A 23,109-nucleotide genomic window follows, 5' to 3' on the forward strand; every position below is an offset into this window, starting at 1 on the left:
GCGTGTGTGTTGCCCGCATTTTTAAACACACGCATGCAGGCACACACACACTCGGAGCGTCCCTGCTGCTCCACACCGTTGGACCGTCTGTCCGTCCAGATAAAGTGGCCTCTGAATCTCAGCTCTGATTTGAGAGGGGGGATTTAATGACAACTATCCTCCCCCCCCCTCCTCCCTCTCCATCTCCCTCCCCTCTGCCTCTCCCTCTGTCTTTCTCTTATTTCTCTCATTCATTCACAGTTGCAGTTCCTCTCAGTTTGTGTCCTTCTAGCAATCTATTTATCTTATTCCTGCTATTTCACTATTTCGCTCTCTCCTTCTCATTTACCTCCTTCTCTCCCTCTCACTCTCCATGCCCACAAAACCAATTTTCAGGTGGACACTGCAGGGCCGACCTCTAAAGTAAACATCCCCCCTTATTCATCTACTTCTCCTTAGCCTCCTCCTCCTCCACTTCTTCTTCTTCTTCGTCCCCCACCACTACCACCATCACATCAATGCCAATAGAGCCCCCTCCCCACCCCATATGCAACTCTCCCTTCCTCCCGCCCTCCTTCCCTCCTTCCTTCACTACCTCCAACCTTCTGTTTGGAGGAAAGAAGTAGAGGAAGAGTAAAAAAAGGAAAGCACATAGTGTGTGGCGCAGTCATGAATTTTAATGGCACTGCTCATTTTGAGTAAATAGTATATCAGCTGGGATCCAGATATATGAGGAGGTGTAGTAGTGGTAGTTGATTCTGGTGGTGATGATCTGGGGGAGCGTAGACACAAAACAAAGAAATAAATTAAAAGGAAACCCAAAGCTGGATGATGGATGAAGCATAACAAGAGAGAAGAGAATGGGGAATGAGAGGCAGAGAGGGATGGGAGAGGAGGGTTAAGTGAGGATGCAGAGCAAAAGGAGAAGAGGAAAGTGGTGAGAGATGGACGGAGAGAAAGAGAGGGAAGGAAAAGCTCATCTCTCGGTGGAATAATCTCTCATTTATCACACTGATGGAAAAACAGGGAGAGAGGATGGAGCTGGATAAGGTTCGGAAAAGACAGTTTCATAGTTTGGGTGATAAGTTTCAGCTCACACTTGTGTATTGCGTGTAGCATACATACCATAGCGTCTAGACAGCTTTTTGTATAGTGTGAATTATGCATGCAGGGTTGCTCTCATTCGCCGGAGCCATATTAATATTATTACATATGTGGCAATATACCGAAGGGGTGGAGGGTGGAGGGTCTCCTTCATGATGCTCAGCAAATTGGGCAAAGCTATAATGGCGCACACACACACACTAACGCATGCACACTCACACATATGAACACACTCAGAGAGCCTTGCAAATGCATGTGCACTTGTGCATGTGGACACACACACACACACACACACACACACACACACACACACACACACACACACACACACACACACACACACACGCACACACACACCAACCCAAAAGGCTAAGCTTCCTTTTTCATTTCAGCAGAGAAGATTGCATTTTCTGAGGCTGTGCACTGTGTGTGTGTGTGTGTGTGTGTGTGTGTGTGTGTGTGTGTGTGTGTGATTACTGACTGTTTGGGAGGGAGGGATGGGGGATATTAAACGATTCAAATGCTGTCTCTCTTGCTCTCCTCCACTGGAGAGACCTAAGACTGCAACATGGCCACACACACACACACACACACACAAACATGCACACACACACACACATACTGGTCCAGTCTGTTCTGTCAGACAGGCCAATTTAAAAACACACACTGCCAATTAACTGAGAGGCAGCATAGTTTCAGTGTGGACATTGTTGCAGTGCAGCATACACAGATAATGTGGATATGTGTGTTTTTGTGTGTTTGTCTGCGTTCTATTCTGAGCAAATTGCTTGTTTTAAGACCGAGAGGAACAAAGACAGTGGATAAATCGTCTGTGCTTCTTTTTTCACATGTCCACAGCTATTTCTTTTGTTGTTTTTGAGTGTGAACAACTGTACCCATTTTGCTGACGATTAGTGACCAAAACACAATCCCCCGCAGGATAAATGCATACTATTGTCCTTAAAAGAAGTGTTCAGAAACAAACAAAACACAAAGACAGAAGGCAACACTGAACCACACACTGATAAAAAAAGTAGCACCGGGGAAGAAAAGAAATGACCACAAAGAAACAAAGACGGCGAGTAGTTTTGTTAGTGAGGATGCTACAGCTAAGAGGTGGGGATGTTTGATGTTGGATTCGAGACCTGTGTACATAGAAAACTGAATATTTACTTCACTTGGTGTTCACTAGCATTTGTTGCTCTCATATGGTTCTCCTGGATACATTTAGCAGAACAGTTGCAGCCTTGCGCTGCATACAACCAACAGTGCTGTTATACATACTCTATGCTACAATTCAATTCTTTTTACAGCACAAGTGATCTTTGGACAATCGCACTCTGCTGTTTAAATGCCCGTACAAACCTGGATCCCTCTAGGTTGTGCACCAGGCCCCTTTACAGCTTCAGGAAGTCTGCCAAAACGCAATAACTCTCATACGTACTGTGCTTTCTGCAGGTTGTCTTATTAAATATAAGCCAGAAGTCCCACAGGGAATGATGTGGTGTGAGGTAAAACCCACACTGATATTCAGTGTGAGTAAATGTCCCTGAGCCAGATGTACGTGAGACATACTTCATGATGGGCATCATAACTTGTCAAACACAGTTGTAAGTAATAACATTTAAAGTGGCCACATTCTATTAACTTGTTCCATGTAGTGCCAAGAATATGGAGCACCCGAATGGAGTGAATGGAGGCATCATGAACGGAGGACAAAAACTTATTAAATGCTCATCGTCTATAAAATGGTAACTTTGCAGATTGTACTCTTCCTTCATAAGGCGATGGCACTCTTCATGCACCTTGTGGGGCTTTCAAACCTCTTCGCTATAAATTGTTGATATTGGATGATTCTGCAAAATCCTGTATTACATTTAAAGCTGCTGTAAGTGAAATATTGTTATTAAAATAAATGTAAATTTTATTGGGTTATGCAGCATTTTTGTGCATTTAAAAGGTCTGCAAAGTGAAACAGCCCAAAGTCCACGCCAAAGGGAGTTACTCTCTCCCACAGAAAACACTGCTCCTGCACTGCCTGAAAACATCTGATTTGGAGTCGAGCCTTTACTTCAGTAACGTACGTGTGTCACTGTGTAACAGGCGTTATATAAATATATATTTATATATATTTATTATAAAAATATACACTTCAGTCAGTCAGCAGACATACAGTTGCTACTGCTGTAGCAGCGTTATTTTAGATCACGCTACCTTGCTCGGCATGACCCGCCCTACTCTGCTTCTGATTGGCTACATCCTGCCCATTAAGTAATGCGCATCTGCAACTCTCACCAAAGACTGAACAGAGGTGAGATGCCTCACTCTGTAGCTAAAATAGAGCGTTCAAGACACAGTGTGAAACCTATTCTACTAGGACCCCCAAATAAAAGTATGAACCTGAAAATTAGCATAATATGACCTCTTTAAATAGCTCTATAATCCAACAGTAATCACTATTATAGAGTGTTTGGTCAGTAACCCATGTCTCTCTTCCTCCTGGTCATGCAGTAAATGAGAAAAATATATCTGGTATCCCTGCCCACTTTATCCAATCAGGACAGAGAACTCCATAAAGAGGCGGTCTTGTCTGCAGGATCCTCCAGTTTACTGCTATTTCTGGCAATAACTGCTCTCCGTCTTTTTGGTGACATAGAGAGGAGGGAGGTGATTGATAACTACAAAACGTACAGGAAGTCAGCTAAAGTGCTGAAAATGCTCACAACAGCTTTAATGACAATACGTCCAATGCAAATGTTTTTCAAACTCTCAAATAAACTATGGTCAAAGTGTGCTTAGTGTTAAAACAGGGAAAAGGTTAGGGAAGGATGTGGTTACAGATAATAAAAAAAGGGCAAATACAAACTGCACGTCTGTCTCCTACATGAAAATCCAACATACTACACCTCAACCTCCACACTTTTATTTCTGCCTTGCTTCATGTAGGACGCACTAAAACTTTTGCTAATTAGCACTTAACATAAAGCAGAGCTGAAGCAGATGGAAATCACATTAGTTTAATAGGTATTTGGTGATAAACTAAAGCGCTGGACAAACTGCAATTTTGATTTGATGATGGTGCTAGAGGAAAACTCAAGGGATCACCAAAGTGACTGCAATTGAACCTGAGTGAAACGTGAATGCTTGTACAAAATTTCATGCCAATCCATCCAATATTTGTTGACATATTTCACTCTGGACCAAAATGGTGGACTGACCAACCAACCAGCCTCACCTTTCACAGAACCATGTTTGTACAGAAACATCTATGCTCCTGTTTCCCCTCATCTACATACATACCTAGACTGTCTGGCAAGAAATGCTGGAGGCATTAGCAAGCAATACCATGGGTCTTCATTACTAGCTCATGATATGCTGGACCAGCACATTAATGGATACTCATTAAGCTGTTGATGGCTGCAGCCGTACTGTGTGCTGTAAATTGAAAGGTACATACAGCAGAAGTAGAAAAATAAATGTAGAGTACGCTGGAAAATTTCCCGGAGTGTATGACTGGTGTTTGTTCACTGACAGCTATTTAGAGCTGATGAGTGTTGATTAAAGAGCTGATGTATCTGTGCCACAGCTGTTGAAACTGTCTGAAGTGCTACATTAACTCAGAGAGGTGATGACAGATAGATTTATTTATGGGTCTATCTTTTTCTTTTTCATTTTATTCAAATATTTCTATTTCTATTTCTTTACTATACGATTACCTGTGCTTATTGGCAGCTACAGGTCTGTCTGACCTTTAATACATGAGGTCTGACAGTGACTTTAGCCCTGGGCTATAGCAGCCCACACAGTGGAAGGTTAAATGCTCCGTTGTAGAAAAAGGTAAAATTACCCTTGGGCTAACTTAGCCTTGGGGCAACCATGTAAATATTGTGGTGTCATATGTAACCTTCAATAGACTTGGAGTCACATATTCTGCTATGACTGGGTAACAACAAGAAAAAGTGTAGCCACTTTTAGGCCTCATTCAGACCAATTCAGGCATTGCATCGATTAGTCGCAGGGTTGTGTGGCGGTGTGGGAGGGTCCTATTTGTGTAATGTAATGTTGTAAACTTTAACAACATTAAACTTGTTGTTATTTATGATGTCATTACCTGAAAACATTTTCTCCATTTTCTCCACTTTCTCTCACTCTTTTTTAGACTTTTTGGATCACCAAAGCCAACATCCCACCCTGGTTTAACCCTGGTCAAGAGTTGGATCAAGAAGCCGATTTGGATGATTCTTGATGGCCCACTTTGATCGACCACAGTCGCAGTTCTAACCTGCGTCACTGCATCAGTCTGAAAGGGGAATCAGTGAGAGCTGGAGAAATCAGCTAACCCCAGTTCTCCATTGGGAGAAACTTATCCTTCACCCACACAAGAGCAGACTTTGGATTTGGCTCAGTCAGCACTGTAACTGTCTATAATGCTGCAGGAGGAAGTCCAGGACAATCAATAGTTCTTGATAATATTCTGATTGTTAAGGATTGTTGAAATGACCCTGAAACTGCAAAACTTAAACTATAGTTTTGACTATTGTTCTGTGGCTGAGGACCCAGGATGAAGTAAATAATGGATGGTGATGGACAGCTGGACCGGTACGGGTACGATTAACATTCAGACAGCAGACTCACGCTTGTGGTTGTTCTTGCGCTGGAAGGGTAGTGTGTGTCGCTCAGAGTCTTCTTCCCCCTCCTCATCTGCCAGGTGTGTGTGAGTATAGTGGTAACTCAGCCCTGGGCGGTTCTTATAGCGCTTTCCACAGACTGTAACACACACACATACACACACACACACACAGTGTAGAAAATTGGTGTGTAAGCTGAGACTCAAAGACTAAGGGGAAACAGCAATAAAGACATAAAGTTGCATTGCTCACTGTCACAGACGTAAGGCTTGTCTCTGTCTTCAATGGCAGGCGGCTCTTGTCTCTTCCTCATGCCCCCGACACCGTAGGCCTGCCGAGACAACAGACGCACACACACACACGCACACACATACACACACACACATAGGTACACGCGCGCACACACACACACACACACACACACACACTTGTGTGAAATCATGTACATATTGTAAGCCAGACACAAAAAGTTTAAACTTCCCCACACAATAAAAAGAGCGTAACAGCATAATCCTCACTCACTACACACACACACACACACACAAGCACACACGTTTGCATTCTAATCATCTGCTCTCAGTGTAAAGCTCCACTTCCAGCAGGAGGGGGCTGATGACACCTAGCAGGGGAGCAACAGCTCCAATTAGCAACCCTGGTGTCTGTGTGTGAGCATGTGTATGTGTGTGTGCCGACTTTCAGAATACATTGTTAACACTTGATTATCTTCCCATAGGATGCCCAAAAAGAGGGGAGGAAAAAAACCTGTCTGATCTAATCAAAGTTGTAAAAAAAAGAAAAAAAAAAAAGGTATGATTGAAATCTCTGGATCCATTTGCATTTATTCCCCATGATAGTTGTTGGTTTGTCAGATGGCGTTTCACTATAGACTCAGGAAAACACAAAATAATTCCTGCTGTAGAAATTTAACTCACTTTTTGGAACACAGAACATCGTCACCTATCATATCCTCAGACCATGCATTAGGAAAAAAAAGATATTTCTCTAGATGCAAAATTCATTTGACTTCAGAAACACAGGACTCTTACACTGCACTGATATGGGCTGCACAAATGTAGCATATTCCCTCTAAGTCTTGTATATCAGAATAACTTATGGCTTCTCTTATTTTATAATGTACTAGATAACATCTTGCGATGGGATCACACCAGCCGCAACACCCCTCAACATGTTCACGTTCCAACAGTCCGTCAACACATTCAGTTTGACTGCAGTTTGCAGACTTTGGCTTCCCTCGCTTCACTCTTTCACACTGACAGCCTAACAGCTCCTTTCATGGCTTGTTAGTTCAGTATAAACTAACCAAGGAAAAAAAACAAAAGAGATGAATTATGAAATGTCACTGATGTCTTACCCGTGCTTTGGTACGGTTCTTGCGCTTCGGGACGTCTTCCTCCATCTCATCCACCTCCAGCTCATGAGGGAAATCCCCGACCAGCAGCTTCTATGGATGAGATACAGAGCGCGAGAGAGACAGATGGACTGTTAGACAAATTGGTTGGTTTTCCTTTTTTACTTTCCTTGCTTTCATCCTGTTCTGCATGGACCAATGCGTGGTCAACTGTTTGCTTAATCCCAGTGCAGGAAGCAACCTTAAGAGCAGAACCATTAACTCTAAATATAGCCAAATGTGTTACCATTTCATTGGAACAAGCAATTCGATTTACGACCTCCTTAATTAAAGAGGCACACATCACAATTTAGTACTGCGCTGCTATAAGTAAAGGGACTCACAAGAGGTGCATTAAATAAAAAGAATCAAACAGAGGCCAAGATATCCTGACTTTTAGTCACGCTTACTTCTCATCTTTGTTGCACGTGCACAGTAGTGATCGGGCAGGAGTTATAGATCAGATACTGAAAACTGAACGTTGTGTGTAAAATCAGTGGACTGCCCCTATAAGACAAGAGGCCTTTAGCATTTTTTGTCAATAGCAGAAAGTGATACCAGTAAGGGAAGAGTAAAGTGTGCACATGGAGCCATGATGGGGCAGAGTGTTGAAGTGACGCCTGCCTGGGTGAGCCTCGAGCTGGGCTGGTGTCAGGGGAAGCCCTGGATTAGAGGCCCTAAACTTACTCAAGCCCTCGGGGGGCCACTGTGAGGGCCATCCACTCAACTGCAGATTGATTAGCTGTCCATCTGAATTCAAGAGCTGCTGCCCCTAGCTGGTGAAATACTACAGCCAGATGGGCATTAAGTTTTTGCTCAGAAGTTACTGAGTGAAACTTGCTGTACAGAGGATCGGCTTCCCTCAAATGTCCTTCAGATAGTTATTAGCAAGGTTGATCTGTAAAACACGTGAGTGGAATCCCTGTTAAACGCCACGACTGGCTGCAGTGCAATCACACACAATCACAAGCACGCACACACTCGGTGCCAGGAGGGAGTTGTCAGAGCCGCGGGAGCCGCGGGAGCCCGTGTCACTGCCAAAACACACACTCCGAGAGAGACAAAGGCAGAGACAGACAAAGAAACACAAACACAGAGGGTAATACAGATAGATAAAAAGAGATAGACAACCTGACATAGGACGAGAACAACAAGAACAAGGCAAAGAACGGCGAAGTACCGAAGAGAGAGAGAGAGAAAAAAATGAGAGAGGGAAGAAAGAGAGTCTCACCTGACACTCGCTCATTGGCTCTTCTTCCTTGGTTTCTACCTTCTTGTCCAGGGTTTCCCCCGCGAGCAGCGACTCCAGCACAGGACCGTCTGGGATGCCCCCCTCCTTCTTTAGAGAAGCTTCGTAGTCTGGAGAATGAGACAATTACAATCAGAAAACAGCAGAGATCTCACAGTCATGCTGACATGCTCAGTTGAGCTGACAGTGCCCCGAGGAAACAAAATTTGGCTGGTTCGTGATGGCACAAGCACTTCATCTTCTGCGGTGTACACGCGCTGAAGTGATCATCTGAAAGTTGTCCAAAATATCACATGATTGTGTGTTGCTTGTGGTGTCCACATTTTATTTACAGACAATTTCTCGTCATATAACCCACCTGCTGGGGAGTATCTCTCTTTTTAATTATGATACAAACACAAAGCTCAGTGATGACACAGAGCCATGAACAGCCATGGGCCATTAAGTGTTAAAGTTATTTAACACTTAATGGCACTTTCTAGATTTTTCCAACCTTAGGGCTACATAAGGGGAATTAAAATGGTGCGTTAAGGGGCTCAAAGTTAATGGTCAGCATCAATTTACAATTAGCAATTTGCACCCCATTGATGCACCGATTTTGCCATTCTGTCATTTTTCTGTCAGTTATTAAAATTACTCCTTAATTACCAATCTTGAACTCGATCGGTACGAGCCGCGGGTCCTCCAGGATGTTTAGCCGTCTTTTCTTGCGCCAGCAACGAGCAGGATATGTGTACAACTGACCTGGAGCGTGACCTGAAACACAGAGGAACACTACCATGATTCATACATTCACTAGTGCATGGCTAGATGAAGACATCTTCCACACACCACCAGGAATAGTTTATTTTTTTGACTTGATAATCATTTATTAATAAGTTTATAGAGTTTTTGTTGTTTTGTCTGTAGCTTAGGGACCACAACTGACACTTCATTATACAATCTCATGTTGAATGATGACCATTAAACTTCTTAATCTTATATCTTGGATCTTGAATCTTGAACAAAAATGGATGGTTGGATAAATGAGTCTTACATGCTAGAATATTAGCATTAAGTTTGCCTTCATTTTCTTAATTTTGTTTGACTAATTTTGGTGTTTTGCATTATTAAAGAGTCCACAGCTCCACTGTATTAGGCACAGCAGTGCTTCTACCTATATGCTAACACATCTTAGTTCAATGTGTTAGAATGCTAATTTGCTAATTAGCACTGAATACAAAGTACAGCAGAGCATGAAAGTTATTCCATATTATCCTGAGGGGGGTGTGATTATCAGAACTGAATTTAATGGCAATTCATTCAACAGTTGTCGAGACATTATGAGCCACAAATGCCAACCTATACTGTAGATGGCACAATAGTAAAAGATATAATTCATCCTCCCACCTGTGCAAAAATGTAGCATGGCTAAAAATATAAGTAGCTGTGGTCTAATGGTAAAAATGTGTCATAATTTATACAGTTTTTAAATATAAACTACTTTCTGTTGGTTTGGAAAGATTTATGGGATTGTTGTCACTGATGAATAATTAGCCATTAAAAAAAACCCACTGAAGTTAACCAAACAGGAATAAACCTTGAATCTTAAACTGGTGCGAAATCAATTCAGCTTTTGATTTAATTCAACGTTATTCCATGAAATTCAAGTTAAAACTTAAAACTTGCGAAATAACAAACAAAAGAACTGCACTGGCAGACACCAGGCAAAGCCTACAAACTCAAATCGTTAACACACACACACACACAAGTGCACTCTCTCTGGAATAGTTTGTGCCAGCGGCGTATCATTGCCTACAGGGGTGTCTGATTCGCTGCCAAAATACACTGATGTTACAGAGAAAGAGAAAGCGATGAGGAAACACCCTTTGGGGAAAGTAGGGGGAAAAAAGTTGAGGTGTGAAAGGTAGGAGGCCTGGAAATGAGGGAGAGGAGAGAGGAAGGAAAGAGAGACAGAAACAAGCAGAGCTGAGGAAGGAAGGAAGCCGCGGGACAAACAACTGGAGAGAATCATTTGTGTAGCATAACAGCTGGTAAACACAACGCACACACCAACAAAGAGGAGGGCTCTGGAGTGCTCCTCAAGCTTCAGCCAGCCACTCTCCACTTTACTCTGCACAGGTATCAATCAAACACACACACACACACACACACACACACACACACAGACACACACCTGGTCCACGGTGATTCTTCTCCATCCAGATGTAGCAGTTGCTCTGGGCCACGCCGGTCTGGGAGTCCAGGAAGGGGAGACGCATGGAGCGCTCGGCGCACAGGCGGGCATTGTAGCTGCGACAGTGTTCGATGGCCTCCTTATAGAACTCCTCACCAAGACTGGGAGAGGAGAGAGGGGAGGAGGAGGAGGAGGAGGGAGAGGAGATAGAGTGAGGATGTGTGGGGGTCAAAGGTGGAGGACAAGGAGGGGAATCCAACATTAGCAGGGCAACAGGATGCCAGCAGCTCAGCATGTGTGTGCGTGTGTTTACGTGTGTTTCTGTGTGTTAAAGTGGACTTTCATGGACAGGTGTAGGGCAAATGTGTGTGTGTGTGTGTGTGTCTGCAAGCTTCAAGCTGCGCACATCTCTGAAGGTATGTGCATGTGTGTAGGTCAAAAGGGGCAGTGAGTGGACAGTCATGGCCGGTTACGGTGTGTGTGTTTGAGTGTGTGTGCGTGCGTGTCTGTGTGTGTGTGTGTGTGTGTGTGTGTGTGTAGGCGAGCCGTGGAGATGCACAGTCCTATTAACCTGGGTCACAGCAGATGAGCTGGCAACTACGCACTGCTCACACACACACACACACACACACACACACATGCAGCACAGTAACACATTTTCCACTGTGACGACAATCTATGCACTCTATCTTCTCACCTGTACAAGTGTGAGTTTGATTACCATTCAGTGCAATATTCTTCTCTTTGTTCCTCCCTCCTTTCACCCCCCTCCTCTCACCCATCTCCCATCCTCCCTCTTACCTGTTCTTGATGACTGCACCTCCAGATTGCCTGTAGGGGGAAGAAGAAGAAGAAGAAAAAAACAAGTGATGTGTGGTGAGTCACTCCACTCCACCCTACTTTCCCCCTCTCCACTTTTCATTCCTTTCCAACATCTTTCCGTCACTCTTTCGCTCTTTTTTTTTGTTCTTGTTGCACGCTTAACTTTCACACTCTGCTGCCCTTCCTCTTTTTTTGTTAATTTTCATATTTCTTCGCACTCCTCTCCCGTCTCTTTGTCTCTCTCCTGTTAATCACTCCTCTCTAGTGTCCTCCTGCTGAGTGCAGACATCAAGGTCACTCTGCTATACAGACGGTAGATACAGGACACACAAAACTACAGCTACGTGCACGTACACACACTCAGAGCTACAGCGCTGGGCCAACAGCAGCCTCACAATAACAGTGCAGTGCAGCTGCTGATAAAGAATTGTTGGATTCGCTCTGTGCAGCCACTAAAAGGTGTTAGTGATTAATAGATTGATTCGTTTTGCAGGAACGCTCGGAGTATGTGGACTCAGAATTTGGTTGCAAAATTGTTCAATGTGTTTATTGATTATGGTAGTGTATGTTAAAAGCATTGCACTCCTATCACATTGTCACAATGGGCAGTTTCTAAAAAGGATCAAAATCGATGCATTAGAACTACAGATATTGTGTTTTTATTCCACACATTCTTCTTCTTTGTCAAAACCTGCCTGCCTACATTACCCATAATGCAACACAAGAATCATATAGCTTTTTTTAACGTATTCAGTCCCAACACATTATTATAGGGGTTCCCCTTTAAATAGGCTACGACTGCCCCCTGATGAAGGCGACAAGCCTGAATGCATCTGACAATTGAGTTATTAAAACTAAAAGTCCTGCAAGAGTTTTAAACAGGCTACAACTAAAATAATCTGGCAAACAATGACAATAACAACTTTTTAGGGCCTTTTGGTTGAAACAAATATGGAGTATGGATTAGGACACCTGCAAACTGAAGGATTTGTCTTGATCCAAACTAATCCAGGAGAAAAAGAGTCGACATGAATCCCCCATTAGCGCTGCACCAATATCTAATCATTTCTTTCTTGGCCAAATGCCAAAATTTCTGCCATATTTAACTGAAATCTGCTAAATTAGTTTTAAGATATCTTCTAATTAACACACAGAAAGCAAATAAACTTCACAGGACTGAAAACCTCCTTGGCGGAGGTAATTATTTAAAACTGCTGCAACAACACACTACAACACACTGTGAAGGTACAAACAGAACTGATGATCATCTTTCAATAGAAGCAAAAATTAGTTTTGAAAAGAAGTGACTTTTTGACAAGACACTCAAACAAAACGAATATTTACAGATTAAAGCCCTTAAAATGGACTGAAGCTGATTTGAGAGGGCTCTTGTGAAAATGTCGAGTAGAATCAACTGTCCTGGTTGGAAAATAAGGACAAATTCAACTCTACCATCAGGCCCTGCAGACGCTGGTGAGGTCTGACAGCTTGAGCGTGGCATCTTCAAAACCTCCTAAACCAGTTCTGCATCCTCGCAGGCCACCGCTGGACGTGTGACATTTAAAGGATGTGATTGGGGCGTCAATAAGTGGGGCATGGCGTGCTCGTGTCCGCTAACACTTCGTTGGGAATGAGCTGCTTAAAGAGAACATGTTTCTGTACAGCTCAGCGCCCACTATCGGCTGTGACCATTCGAGTATTTTATGGCCTCGCTGGAGGTGTGCACCACCAGAAATTTTTCCTCGCTTGGTTTCACTTTGCTGTAGTTCTGTGCCAGTGATCCTCCTTAAAAAAGACGAATGGCGCGGGATACAGGCCTGTCCAAAGGATAGCAGGTTACATCCACACAGCCAGTCAGATACCACTCACCTGAGTTCTGGCGGATAAAAGCGACACTTAAATGCTTGAATTTTGAATTAGAGTTTGTACCTGCAGCTAGCTGGCTGAAGCACAAAGACAGCCATCCTCCTCAGACACAAGTATACCTACTGTTTGCATATAAATAGTCATGAAGAGGGAGGATAAACACTCACACAATCCGAGAGCTGCTCAAACACTCACATACATTCAAGAAAAACAGAGGTGCAGAAAGCCTTACGTGCTGCTTTTTAAAATTTTAAGAGGAACATGGTGAATAAAAGACTTAGACTTCAAGGCCACACTAGTGACCGAACTGGAATACCAGAGAGAAATAGACTCAGTGGAGAAAAAAAAGAAAACATTCAAAATGTAAAACAGCTCACCCCTGAGCTCTCTCTCCATCTCCTCCCTCAGCACCCCTCTCACTTCAAACCCACTCCCTTCCATCCCTCCATCACCTCCATCCTTCTCTCCTCAGCTGCCTTTAAAGGTACTGGAATAAGTCGGTCCCCCCTCGATAATAAGTTGACAGCTGTAGAAAATGGCTTCTTTCAATTTGGGTGCTCCCAATCTCATTATGTTGTGATAGGAGAGCCGCATGACTGTGTGCCGGTTTGGAGGCTCGTACAGGGAGAAGAGCTGAGGCACTCGAATCGGCAGTTGAGGGGGAGATACGCAAAGAGAAAGTTGGGCGACGACACTTGAAGAAAAAGGAGAAGGAAGAATGAGGTGGGCAGACGAGCGAAGAGGAGAAGGAAGACAGTGGCATCCACAGAGGGAGAGGCGGAAATACAAGACAGCAAGGGAAGGGGATGAGGAGAAAAAAGGACAAAAAGTGAGACGGAGAAGGTGCACAAAGAGAGAAGAAACACTGCAGTAACAGAGCAGGTTGACCTGAGAAAAGACGTGGCTCGCTGATAACACCTCAAGGCTGTCTGTTGTTTAAAACAGAGCTGCAGACAAATTTCTCTAAAATATGAAACCCCTAATTCAGCAGCAACTAGCTATCAGAGAAAATCAGACTCTCAACATCAATTTGTAAAATAATAATCTTCAGCTCTTAGATTGGATTCAAAAATCACATCGAGGGGGTGGCAACGGAGTAAAAAGCGCCATCAGCAAACATTCCCTCAAATGTTATCTCTCATTGTGCTGGCCAGAAGTAGAATAGTAAACCTGAATTGCAGAGAAACCAACCTCTTCTTAATTCAGTAGCTTGTTACTACGTCACGGACCTGCCAGTGGAACATAGAGCACAGTGCTTTAAAAAACTCATAGTAAAACAAAAACTGTTAAATGGGGTTTATTTTTACTCGGTCGGTGCTGAGTGCATCAAGCTACATATCCTGGCAAAATGTATGCCTGGAGATAAAGCGTTAGCTACATGCTGGTAAAATTTTGACCAACATTTGACAGCATAGCACAGACTTAAAGGAATAGTTCAACATAGCGGGAAATAAGCATATTTGCTTCTTGCCGAGAAGGTTGACACCACTTTGATGTCTCTACGCTAAATACACAGCTATGGTTAGCAGGAGACTGTTAGCTGTTGGTTTAGCATAGCATAAAGACTCAAAATGAGAGGAAACAGTTAGCCCAGTTGTCTATCCTCAAGTTTCCTGGAGAGGCCCCTAGACAAACGATTATGGCTGATATTGCCAGGGCTCAGCGAATTAACAGAGTATCATAATAACTGACACACCGGCGGCACTTTCAAGGCGTTAGAAATGTTAGCTAGGTAGGCTAAGCAAAAATAATAGTGTTAGTAGTATTTACACAATAAAGTCCCTAACCTAGATGTTCATGAATGAATGATCAATCACAGTAAGAAAGAGGATTAGTGCCCTGTTACCATGGTAAACACAGCTTCTGGTTAAATGACAGGACATGTCGGAAGTCGAGCCCAAGATATCAGCTGGAGAGGTAATAATATACCTACCACTAATTAACATTTCATATTTATTTGTTTAATCTGTACAAAGAATTGTACATAGCTAGGCCTCGATGTTTCCCCTTACTTCTTATATTTTCACTAAGCTGAACAAAGCTGAAGGTCTCCTGGCTATAACTTCATATTTACTGATATCAGAGTGGTATCACTCTTCTTATCTAACTCTCAGCCACAAAGACAACAAGGGTATTTCCCAAAAAATATTTCTTTATCACAGCCAAGAAGGAAAGGCTCAGTTAACACAGAGGATTTTCCTCCAAGCAGAGGAGGAACTCTCCCTCTGGCCTGTGGCCACTGTGGTCCAATCAACCGAGCAGTTGCTGAAAACACAGACCACAGGGAGAAGCACAGAGTAACCAAACTGCCCATCATCAAACCACACAGCCGATGAAGAAAAGACGAAACCTGATTCTGCACCAACACATACACAAGCGCCGGGTGTACACGCCTCACTCAGCATGAAAACTAATTCTCCAATCATTCCCATTTTTGTAATATACAAGATTTTTTTTTCTATTTCAGGTTAATTCCAGCAAGGCTATATTTTACGCTTATGGATGCACACAGACTCACAAGCGCAGAGAGAAATACTAGCAGCTTTAGGAATTAGCTGGCACAGTGCCAGCTCTCCAACAAACCGGAGCTGACTACCAAAAATGTCCAGGCAGACATGACGGAAATGACAATCACACAGGCCTGCACTGTGCAAGGGCACGAAAACAACACAGAGGACGCATGCATGCATAAATATAGACCGACTACACTCACTAAGAGAATATGCAACCATATACATGCACGTGAACTTTAAGTAGGACATACAGTAATAAGCATGCATACACAGAAATATAACAAAGAAACACATGCATGCACACATAATGTAGATAATATTATGCACCTGTAACCACAGATATAGATACACCAAATTAAGACTGGATAAAGAAAGGGAAGTAGAATGCCTGGAGCATGTAGTGTAGGTGTGTGTGTATGAATCTGAAGCCCACATTGCGCTGTCTGCCTCAGCCTGCACTAAGCAAACAGCAGGGAGGGAGAGGCCTCCATGAAAACACTGAAGAAACTGGTAACACTGGGAGCATGCACACATATACACACTCACTCTCCTGCCAGGCAGTAGACATACAGCCATCCTAAAAAGCACAGCCACCCCACCAGGCCCACCCTGGGTATGCTATTGTCTGAATCTCTGGGTGATCCCTCAAGTCCCATCTAGCAGAAGCAGTCCACTTCAGCACATACTGAGTCTCAGTCCAGTGTCCACACTGAGAAAAAACACACACATACACACACACACACTGCCGGCAGCATTTTCTGGTTACGCTGCAATTAACCACACTAATTAGCTGGTTCCCCAACCGATAGAGAAACAGAGGGCTCCCCCTAGAGGTGAAATCACATCATTGGAAAAGCCAATGAGAAATATGAGCAAATCATAAAAGTGAGTCCACAATTACAAAAAAACGTCGTCGCCAACAAAGGATTTCATTTCAATGGTGGTTTCCAACTGGGTGAAATGAGGTAATTAAACTGGAAGGAAATGAAGTAGTCCACATGTAAATGGCTTCATGAGGGCTGAGGGCAGATTGCATGGGAGTGATTTGCACTTTAGGTTTGTTATCAAAGGCTGCTGAGACTGTGGCTGTTGGCTCTGTGTGTATGTGTGTGTATGGGTTAGCTTTAAGCCTGTAAAAACACTTGTGCCTACAGACTCAAGCCTGTACACCTGGTCCACACACCTGTCTCTTCCACCATTGTCCATCTGTGCAGTTACTCACAGAGACACAGACATATATACACACAACACACACACACACACACACACACACACACACACACAGTGCAGTTGTCCGGCCTACAGAGCTTTGTGTGCGTGTGTGTCTGTGCATGCGCGCGGTGGAGAACTAATATCAGGCGGCCTACTACTGTACTGTTCCTCCCCTCCCCCCAACCAAGCCATGGCTGAACTCAACAGATTAAACTATGCAATATCACCCTTACCAATTCACCCGTCCTCCTCCTCCTCCTCCCTTCACCTCCCCCCATCCTCACCACCCTCGATTCAATTTCTTCTCCCTCCCTCTCTCTCTTTCTATCTCTCTCTCTCATTCTCTCAGTAAAATCATTTGTCTTTTTTCTCTCTTTTCCCAATCTGAGCACATTTTCCTGTTCTTCTGAAGCTTGCTATATATATACAGGCCTATATATACGCTGGAGTACAAAAATATATGGGGGAAGGCTGCACACACACACACACAAACACACATGCGTACTGTTGCAGTAGCGAGCAGAGATTCTGTCTGGAGAATATAGTTTGACAGTATAAAGAGGGAGACCTTAAAACACACACACACACAGGAGTACACACTCCCTAATGCAGTCCTGCTCCTGTGTCAGGTAGAGGCATACCTTTGTGTGTGTGTGTGTGTGTGTGTAGCGACAGAGTGCATGTCAGTCACAAAGACAAAGAGGCCGCACACTCGGTTTGACAGTGACAGACAGACAGATGGACAGACAGGAGTGTGTGTGTGTGTGCGAGTGAGTGTGAGTTTGTGCGTGTGGCAGTGTATGTGAAGGAGCGGACGTCTGCCACACTACCAGCTGGAAAACGTCAGTTTCCTCGAATTGCTGTCACAGCACCGCATCTTCTCTGCATGTGTGTACATGTGTGTGTGTGTGTGTGTGTGTGTGTGTGTGTGTGTGTGTGTGTGTGTGTGTATACGTGTGTGTGCGTATCTGCAGCTGACTGTTTGCATATTCGAACACGACGAGAGATCTGACAGACAGAAAGGCAGAGTGAGGAAGGTAGACAGAGGCAGAGCCGTGCAACAGATCATGTCATTTCCATCAGAAGTTTGTGTCGCCTGCTAGGTGTGATTTTAATGAAGAGTTGCGTTTCATTTCCTGTGTGTGTGTGTGTGCATGTGTGTGTGTGTGTGTGTGTGTGTCTCCCTCGTTGTCCACTGGGTGTGGTTATCGTAGAGGCACTATAAAACTGTGAATCATGGGCCTCTCTGTGTACGTATGCGTGCATGTTTTCTCATTCGTGTGTGTTTTTGCCTTCGTATCCATGCCACTCGCATTAGTGCATACCTATTTATGCATGCTGACTATTTGTATTTGTGTGTGCATGCGTTCCAGGTCTATGTGTGTGGGTGTATATAGCCCGTAGCTAGCTGCAGTGGGTATTGAGGGCAGTACATCAGGGTAAGGCAATCTGCCTCTGAACAGCTCCTTCAGGTGAGATTTATCACCACTGCACTTGGCCTCTTATTATGGCGATGGATTCCCTACCTCTGTATCTGGGTGTGCTCGTGTGAGTGCACGTGTGTGTGTGTATGGTGTGTGTGTGTATTTTCTTAGTACCCACACCACACACCCCCCACCCCCATTCTGCATCCTTATTAAAGTGCTGCAGAGGGAAGCTGCCATTGGCTTGTGTTGACTCCACCCTCAACAACTCCTGATAGGGATCCACTGGACACGCACAAACACTGGGAATAATATAAATGGGGAATGACAAGAGAGAAGAAATAACACTGAGGAGAGGAGAGGAGAGGAGAGGAGAGGAGAGGTTTCTTTGGTTTATTCATTCTCTCCTTCACTCACCACACCTTTTGCTTTTGGACTACAAGTTGCAACCAAACAAAAACTACAAATTCCAAAATTTCCTGGCTGGAAGTCACGCAAGGTCCCAAAGCAGTGGAGCTGACTGACAGTCAGTTAGGTAGCACTGGAGAAATAGGTCATAGAGCTAAAAATACTTTATCTATGTCTCTCTCTTTCTCTCGGTCTCTCTCTCTATCCTGTCTTCGCAAAAAGAAAAAAGAAAAGACGACAAAGTAAAACAGATAGAAAGTCTAAATAAGGGGATGATGAAAGGAATAACTCGAAAAAAGAAACACCCTTAAAAAACATCAGACCCCAGGCTTACTCCCATACGAATAAAGAGAAAACTGAGAGCAAGAAAGCGAACGGGAGAGTGCAGCTGTGTGTGTTTCCCATTTTGTGTGCGTGTGTGTGCGTCTCCAGCTACACGGGTGATACCGCACAAATGAGCGAGTGAGGGAATGAAAGGGAGAGATTGAAAGAGAAAGAAAGATCTAGAAATGGATGCTCAGGCTGTGGTTTGAACCGTCACGTGGGGCTGTTTGCACACAGAGCCGGTTATTACATGGAACTCATTTAGCTCGGCTCAGTCAGGCAGGGCAGAAATAATATTATATAGGCCCTGCCACAACTGCTGCCAATACCACAGCACACTATTATCTACATCTCCCCCTCCAACCAGCACAAAGAATATTGCTGAAATATATGCGCCACATCCACTGACAAATTCAGACACCTGTGTCTTCAAAATGATTGCCCTAAAGTCACATTCCTGCTGTTAATTGAATTTAATTGCACTTTTTAGGGATTTTAATGATTTACCTCATAGGCAGGAAGCATCAAAAATGTCATACTTTCATATCTTGTTTGTAACCAACATCGCACTTTGTGGTGACACAAAGGGAAAGGTTGTATAATTTGGTATGAAGAGTGGACTTTCTGCCAGTGGATGGTTCAAATCTACAGTAAATCCCTCTAAAGGAACTCTTCGGAATAAGCTCTCCAACAAGATTTAAGGGGATCTGACAAAAAATGCACAGAGAATTTCCCTCAGTACTTTTAGCTGAATATTAAAGTGGTGACATGCCTTGATTCACAATGTAAAGAACCAGGGTGGAGGGTGGAGGGTGGGGGGTGGTTGAGGGTAAGCGACTTGGAGGGCTCAGATGGTTTGAGGCCGAAAAAGAAGGAAAATGGAAAAAAAAAAAACAAGGAGAGAGAGAGAGAGAGATGGCGAGCGAGACAGAGAGGAAATGGCTGAACAAAAGGGAGATGGCGAGAGAAAGAGTGATGGATGGAGAAAGTGATGAAGAAGGAGGGAGGGAACGTGGGAGACGGGGCAGCAGGGGTGATGGGAGGACAGAGAGGAAATAAGAGAGAGAGAGGGGGGAGAGAGATGGGAGGAGGAGAGGAGAAGCAGAAGCAGAGAAAGAGAGATTAAACTAGTCTCTAATCCAGAGGAGAGAGAGAGAGAGAGGGCTGCTAGGGAAATGCCCAGTAGATTCATCGCACACAAATGAACCCTCCACTGTACTTCCCCACACACACACACACGCACACACACACACACGCACACACACATCGACTGGTTATCACACTGCATTGTACACAGCAAGTCTCGGCTGGGTGATGGGCAACAATTGTAACTGGTGGACGCTCAGCCACTCTATTAGGGACCAAACTGAACCAAATCTCGCTCGTTGTTTGGCCTCTAATTTGTAAGCTAGTTTGTTTGTAGACATGCTAATTACCAGGACTTGCAGTAAATGGAACGCAGTTACAACCGTCCTGCATAATGATGGCATTTATACAGTTGGTGAGACGTTAAAGGCAACGTTGATTTCTGCAGCCCCGTGTAATAAATGCTTTGTTATTGCTCAGAGAGTCAGATGTGTGACAGCATCCATGCAGGACTCAATCCTATCCATGAGTCCAAAGGATACTAAAAGACAACACCCACCCTGCTGCCCTGTGCCAAGAGATACAGCAGTATCTGCTGCCGCACCACCAGACTGCAGAGCAGCTTCTCTCCTCAGGCTGTGTTCTCATCCTCAACACTCCACCATGAATAGTTTATTTTTGTGACTTGATTATAATTTATTCATTAGTCTTTACAGTTTTTGTTTGTGTGTGTGTGTGTGTGTGTGTGTGTGTGTGTGTGTGTGGCTTAGGGAATTACAACAAATGCCATTACACAATCTTGTGTTGTGTATGAAAATTTAATTAATCTTTAACTTTCGCAGACAACTTTGCTGCTTTGTTCCACGTCTTCTTTTCTCTCTTTTGTCTAACTTGAAGCACTGAAAGTCAATGTAAGACCACCATGGAAAATTGGGCGCTACAGTTCATTAGTTACACACCCCGAGCCTCTTCTTTTAAAATTTAAATCCTTTACTTTCTGCTCCTTCTCCTCTTTCCCTTGTCCTATTCTCTCCCTGCCACCGCAACCTCATCTCCCTCTGTCCTGGCACCACATCGGTATATATCCCATGCAAATCAGTCGATTTAATCCCCTCGACATGGTGTCAGTGAGGGCCTCTGGGAGCAATCCGGCCACACTTTGGCTCTGCTTGGGTGAGCATCACATAGAGGAGAGGAAAGGAGAGGAGGGAAGAGGAGAGGAGGGAAGAGGAGAGGAGAGGAGAGGAGAGGAGAGGTCCCACATTACCTCCATCCTGTCCACCTGTCCCTTCCTGTGCCATCATCACAACAACATTACTGACCAGAATCTTATTAGAATGTAATTACACCTTGTAATAATTCATCTTGCCTGCTAAGTTTTCTGTTTTGAGGCGTGTGCTTTGGTATGAGTGAAACGCATTTGGCCAAAACACTAAAATAGCATCACAGTCAATCGGGGCAGCACACAGTTTCCCAACCAGTACCATTCCAGTTCCCTCTCTCCTGTGAAGTGCTCTTCAAAGCAGGCACGTACGGGCCAGTCGTACATGGAATTGCACGAAATGTCGCCTGTGTCTGCATCTCAGAGAGGCTGACAGACAGAGAGACAGGCAGGCAGGCAGGCAGCGAGCTGTCTGTATCCCCGCTCAGGTGAAACCTGTGCAGCATCCGATGTGCGCCCCTGTTTTTCGCACACAGGTCTGTGACTTTTCTTTGTTTCAAACTGCCTAAGCTGGATCTTTTGTGTTGCCCAAACACTCCACGGCTGTGTGTTTATATTGGAGCTATTGTGGGGTGTTTTTTTGTTTTCGGTTAGATCTGTGTGAGTACCCGCTGACAGACGCACATCAGCCACCTTTTTGGCCGGGAGCCCAGGCGGGCAGCAGGCGTCTGCATTCCGCTGAAACCAGTCTCAGAAAAAAAACCACACACAAACACACACACAAAAAAGACCCTAAAAAAAAGCTGCACAAAGAGGATCATTACGGGAGAAAGTCCATCCGTTTTAAGACCCATAAGTGAAAATAAATGCTACAATAAATGATTTTTAGATTTGATTCCAGGCGCTGCTGGAGATGAAAGCAAGTCTCGGAGTTGGAGCCGTGCAGCAGCGTATTTACCTCAGCCTGCAGCCTGTCTCCGAGAGGTCCGGCTGGAAAGGTAACGCTGCAGCCCAAAACCGGAGCAGTGAGCTCCATCCTGCCTACCTGTTTACCCCCCTCTCTGTCCAAAAAAAAAAAAAAAATGTGCTCACAGGTACTGTAAAGCCATCTAAGCTCCCTGCCCCCGGCCAGCCTCCCCTCTCCAGCCTTGCTTTGACCGTGATCTTGGCTGGCTACACTGGCAAGGGACATACCGGGTCACCCAAATCTACCTCCAGCATTCCTCCATATCCCTGCGCACACGCTGCTGTTGGCTCAGGGAAATAATTATACGATCGGAGCGCACAATAATCCCCTCATGCCAAAATAAAAATAAGCAGAAACCCCCCCACGTCAGCTTAAAAATATAACTTTTCTTTAAGGCTTAATCGCATCCGCTGACATTATCTCTCCATCTGTGCTGTATGCATTGCATGTATAGATGTGTTCATGCTGAGAAATATCAGGGAATTTTAAGGCTCTCAAATTGCACTGACAGCATGCACAAAAAGAAAAGGCGCAAACGCTCAGGAAACGTGTTGTACTTACGATTTGAGGGGGTTCTGTACCGCTGTGGCCATTTTGATATAGTATGATAGAATGCAACACTGCAGAGCCCGGTATTGTACATGTAATGTAGCAGCTATTTCAATTTCATTCATTCTCTGGGGCTGCGGCTGGAGCGGGCAGCCAATGGCAGGCGGGAGCGCTCCGTGACAGCTTTGGGGAAGTGTAGTTTTTTACGCATGTCAACATGAGACATGCCGAG

At 44.3% G+C, this 23,109-nt stretch overlaps 1 protein-coding gene across 1 annotated transcript in view; it reads right to left on the bottom strand.

Annotated features, from left to right (window-relative positions):
• The window catches only part of dpf1 (double PHD fingers 1), a 39,647-nt gene extending 16,551 nt beyond the window's left edge, over positions 1–23,096 (bottom strand). The window contains 9 exon segments of the mRNA XM_073490037.1: positions 5,719–5,850; positions 5,964–6,042; positions 7,084–7,173; positions 8,351–8,478; positions 9,017–9,124; positions 10,545–10,705; positions 11,346–11,375; positions 22,890–23,080; positions 23,082–23,096. Coding sequence (XP_073346138.1) covers positions 5,719–5,850; positions 5,964–6,042; positions 7,084–7,173; positions 8,351–8,478; positions 9,017–9,124; positions 10,545–10,705; positions 11,346–11,375; positions 22,890–23,080; positions 23,082–23,096 — 934 coding nt within the window.
• Positions 23,097–23,109: the final 13 nt, after the last annotated feature.

The sequence above is a fragment of the Pagrus major genome, chromosome 2, assembly GCF_040436345.1.
Source record: "Pagrus major chromosome 2, Pma_NU_1.0".
Taxonomy (NCBI): domain Eukaryota; kingdom Metazoa; phylum Chordata; class Actinopteri; order Spariformes; family Sparidae; genus Pagrus; species Pagrus major.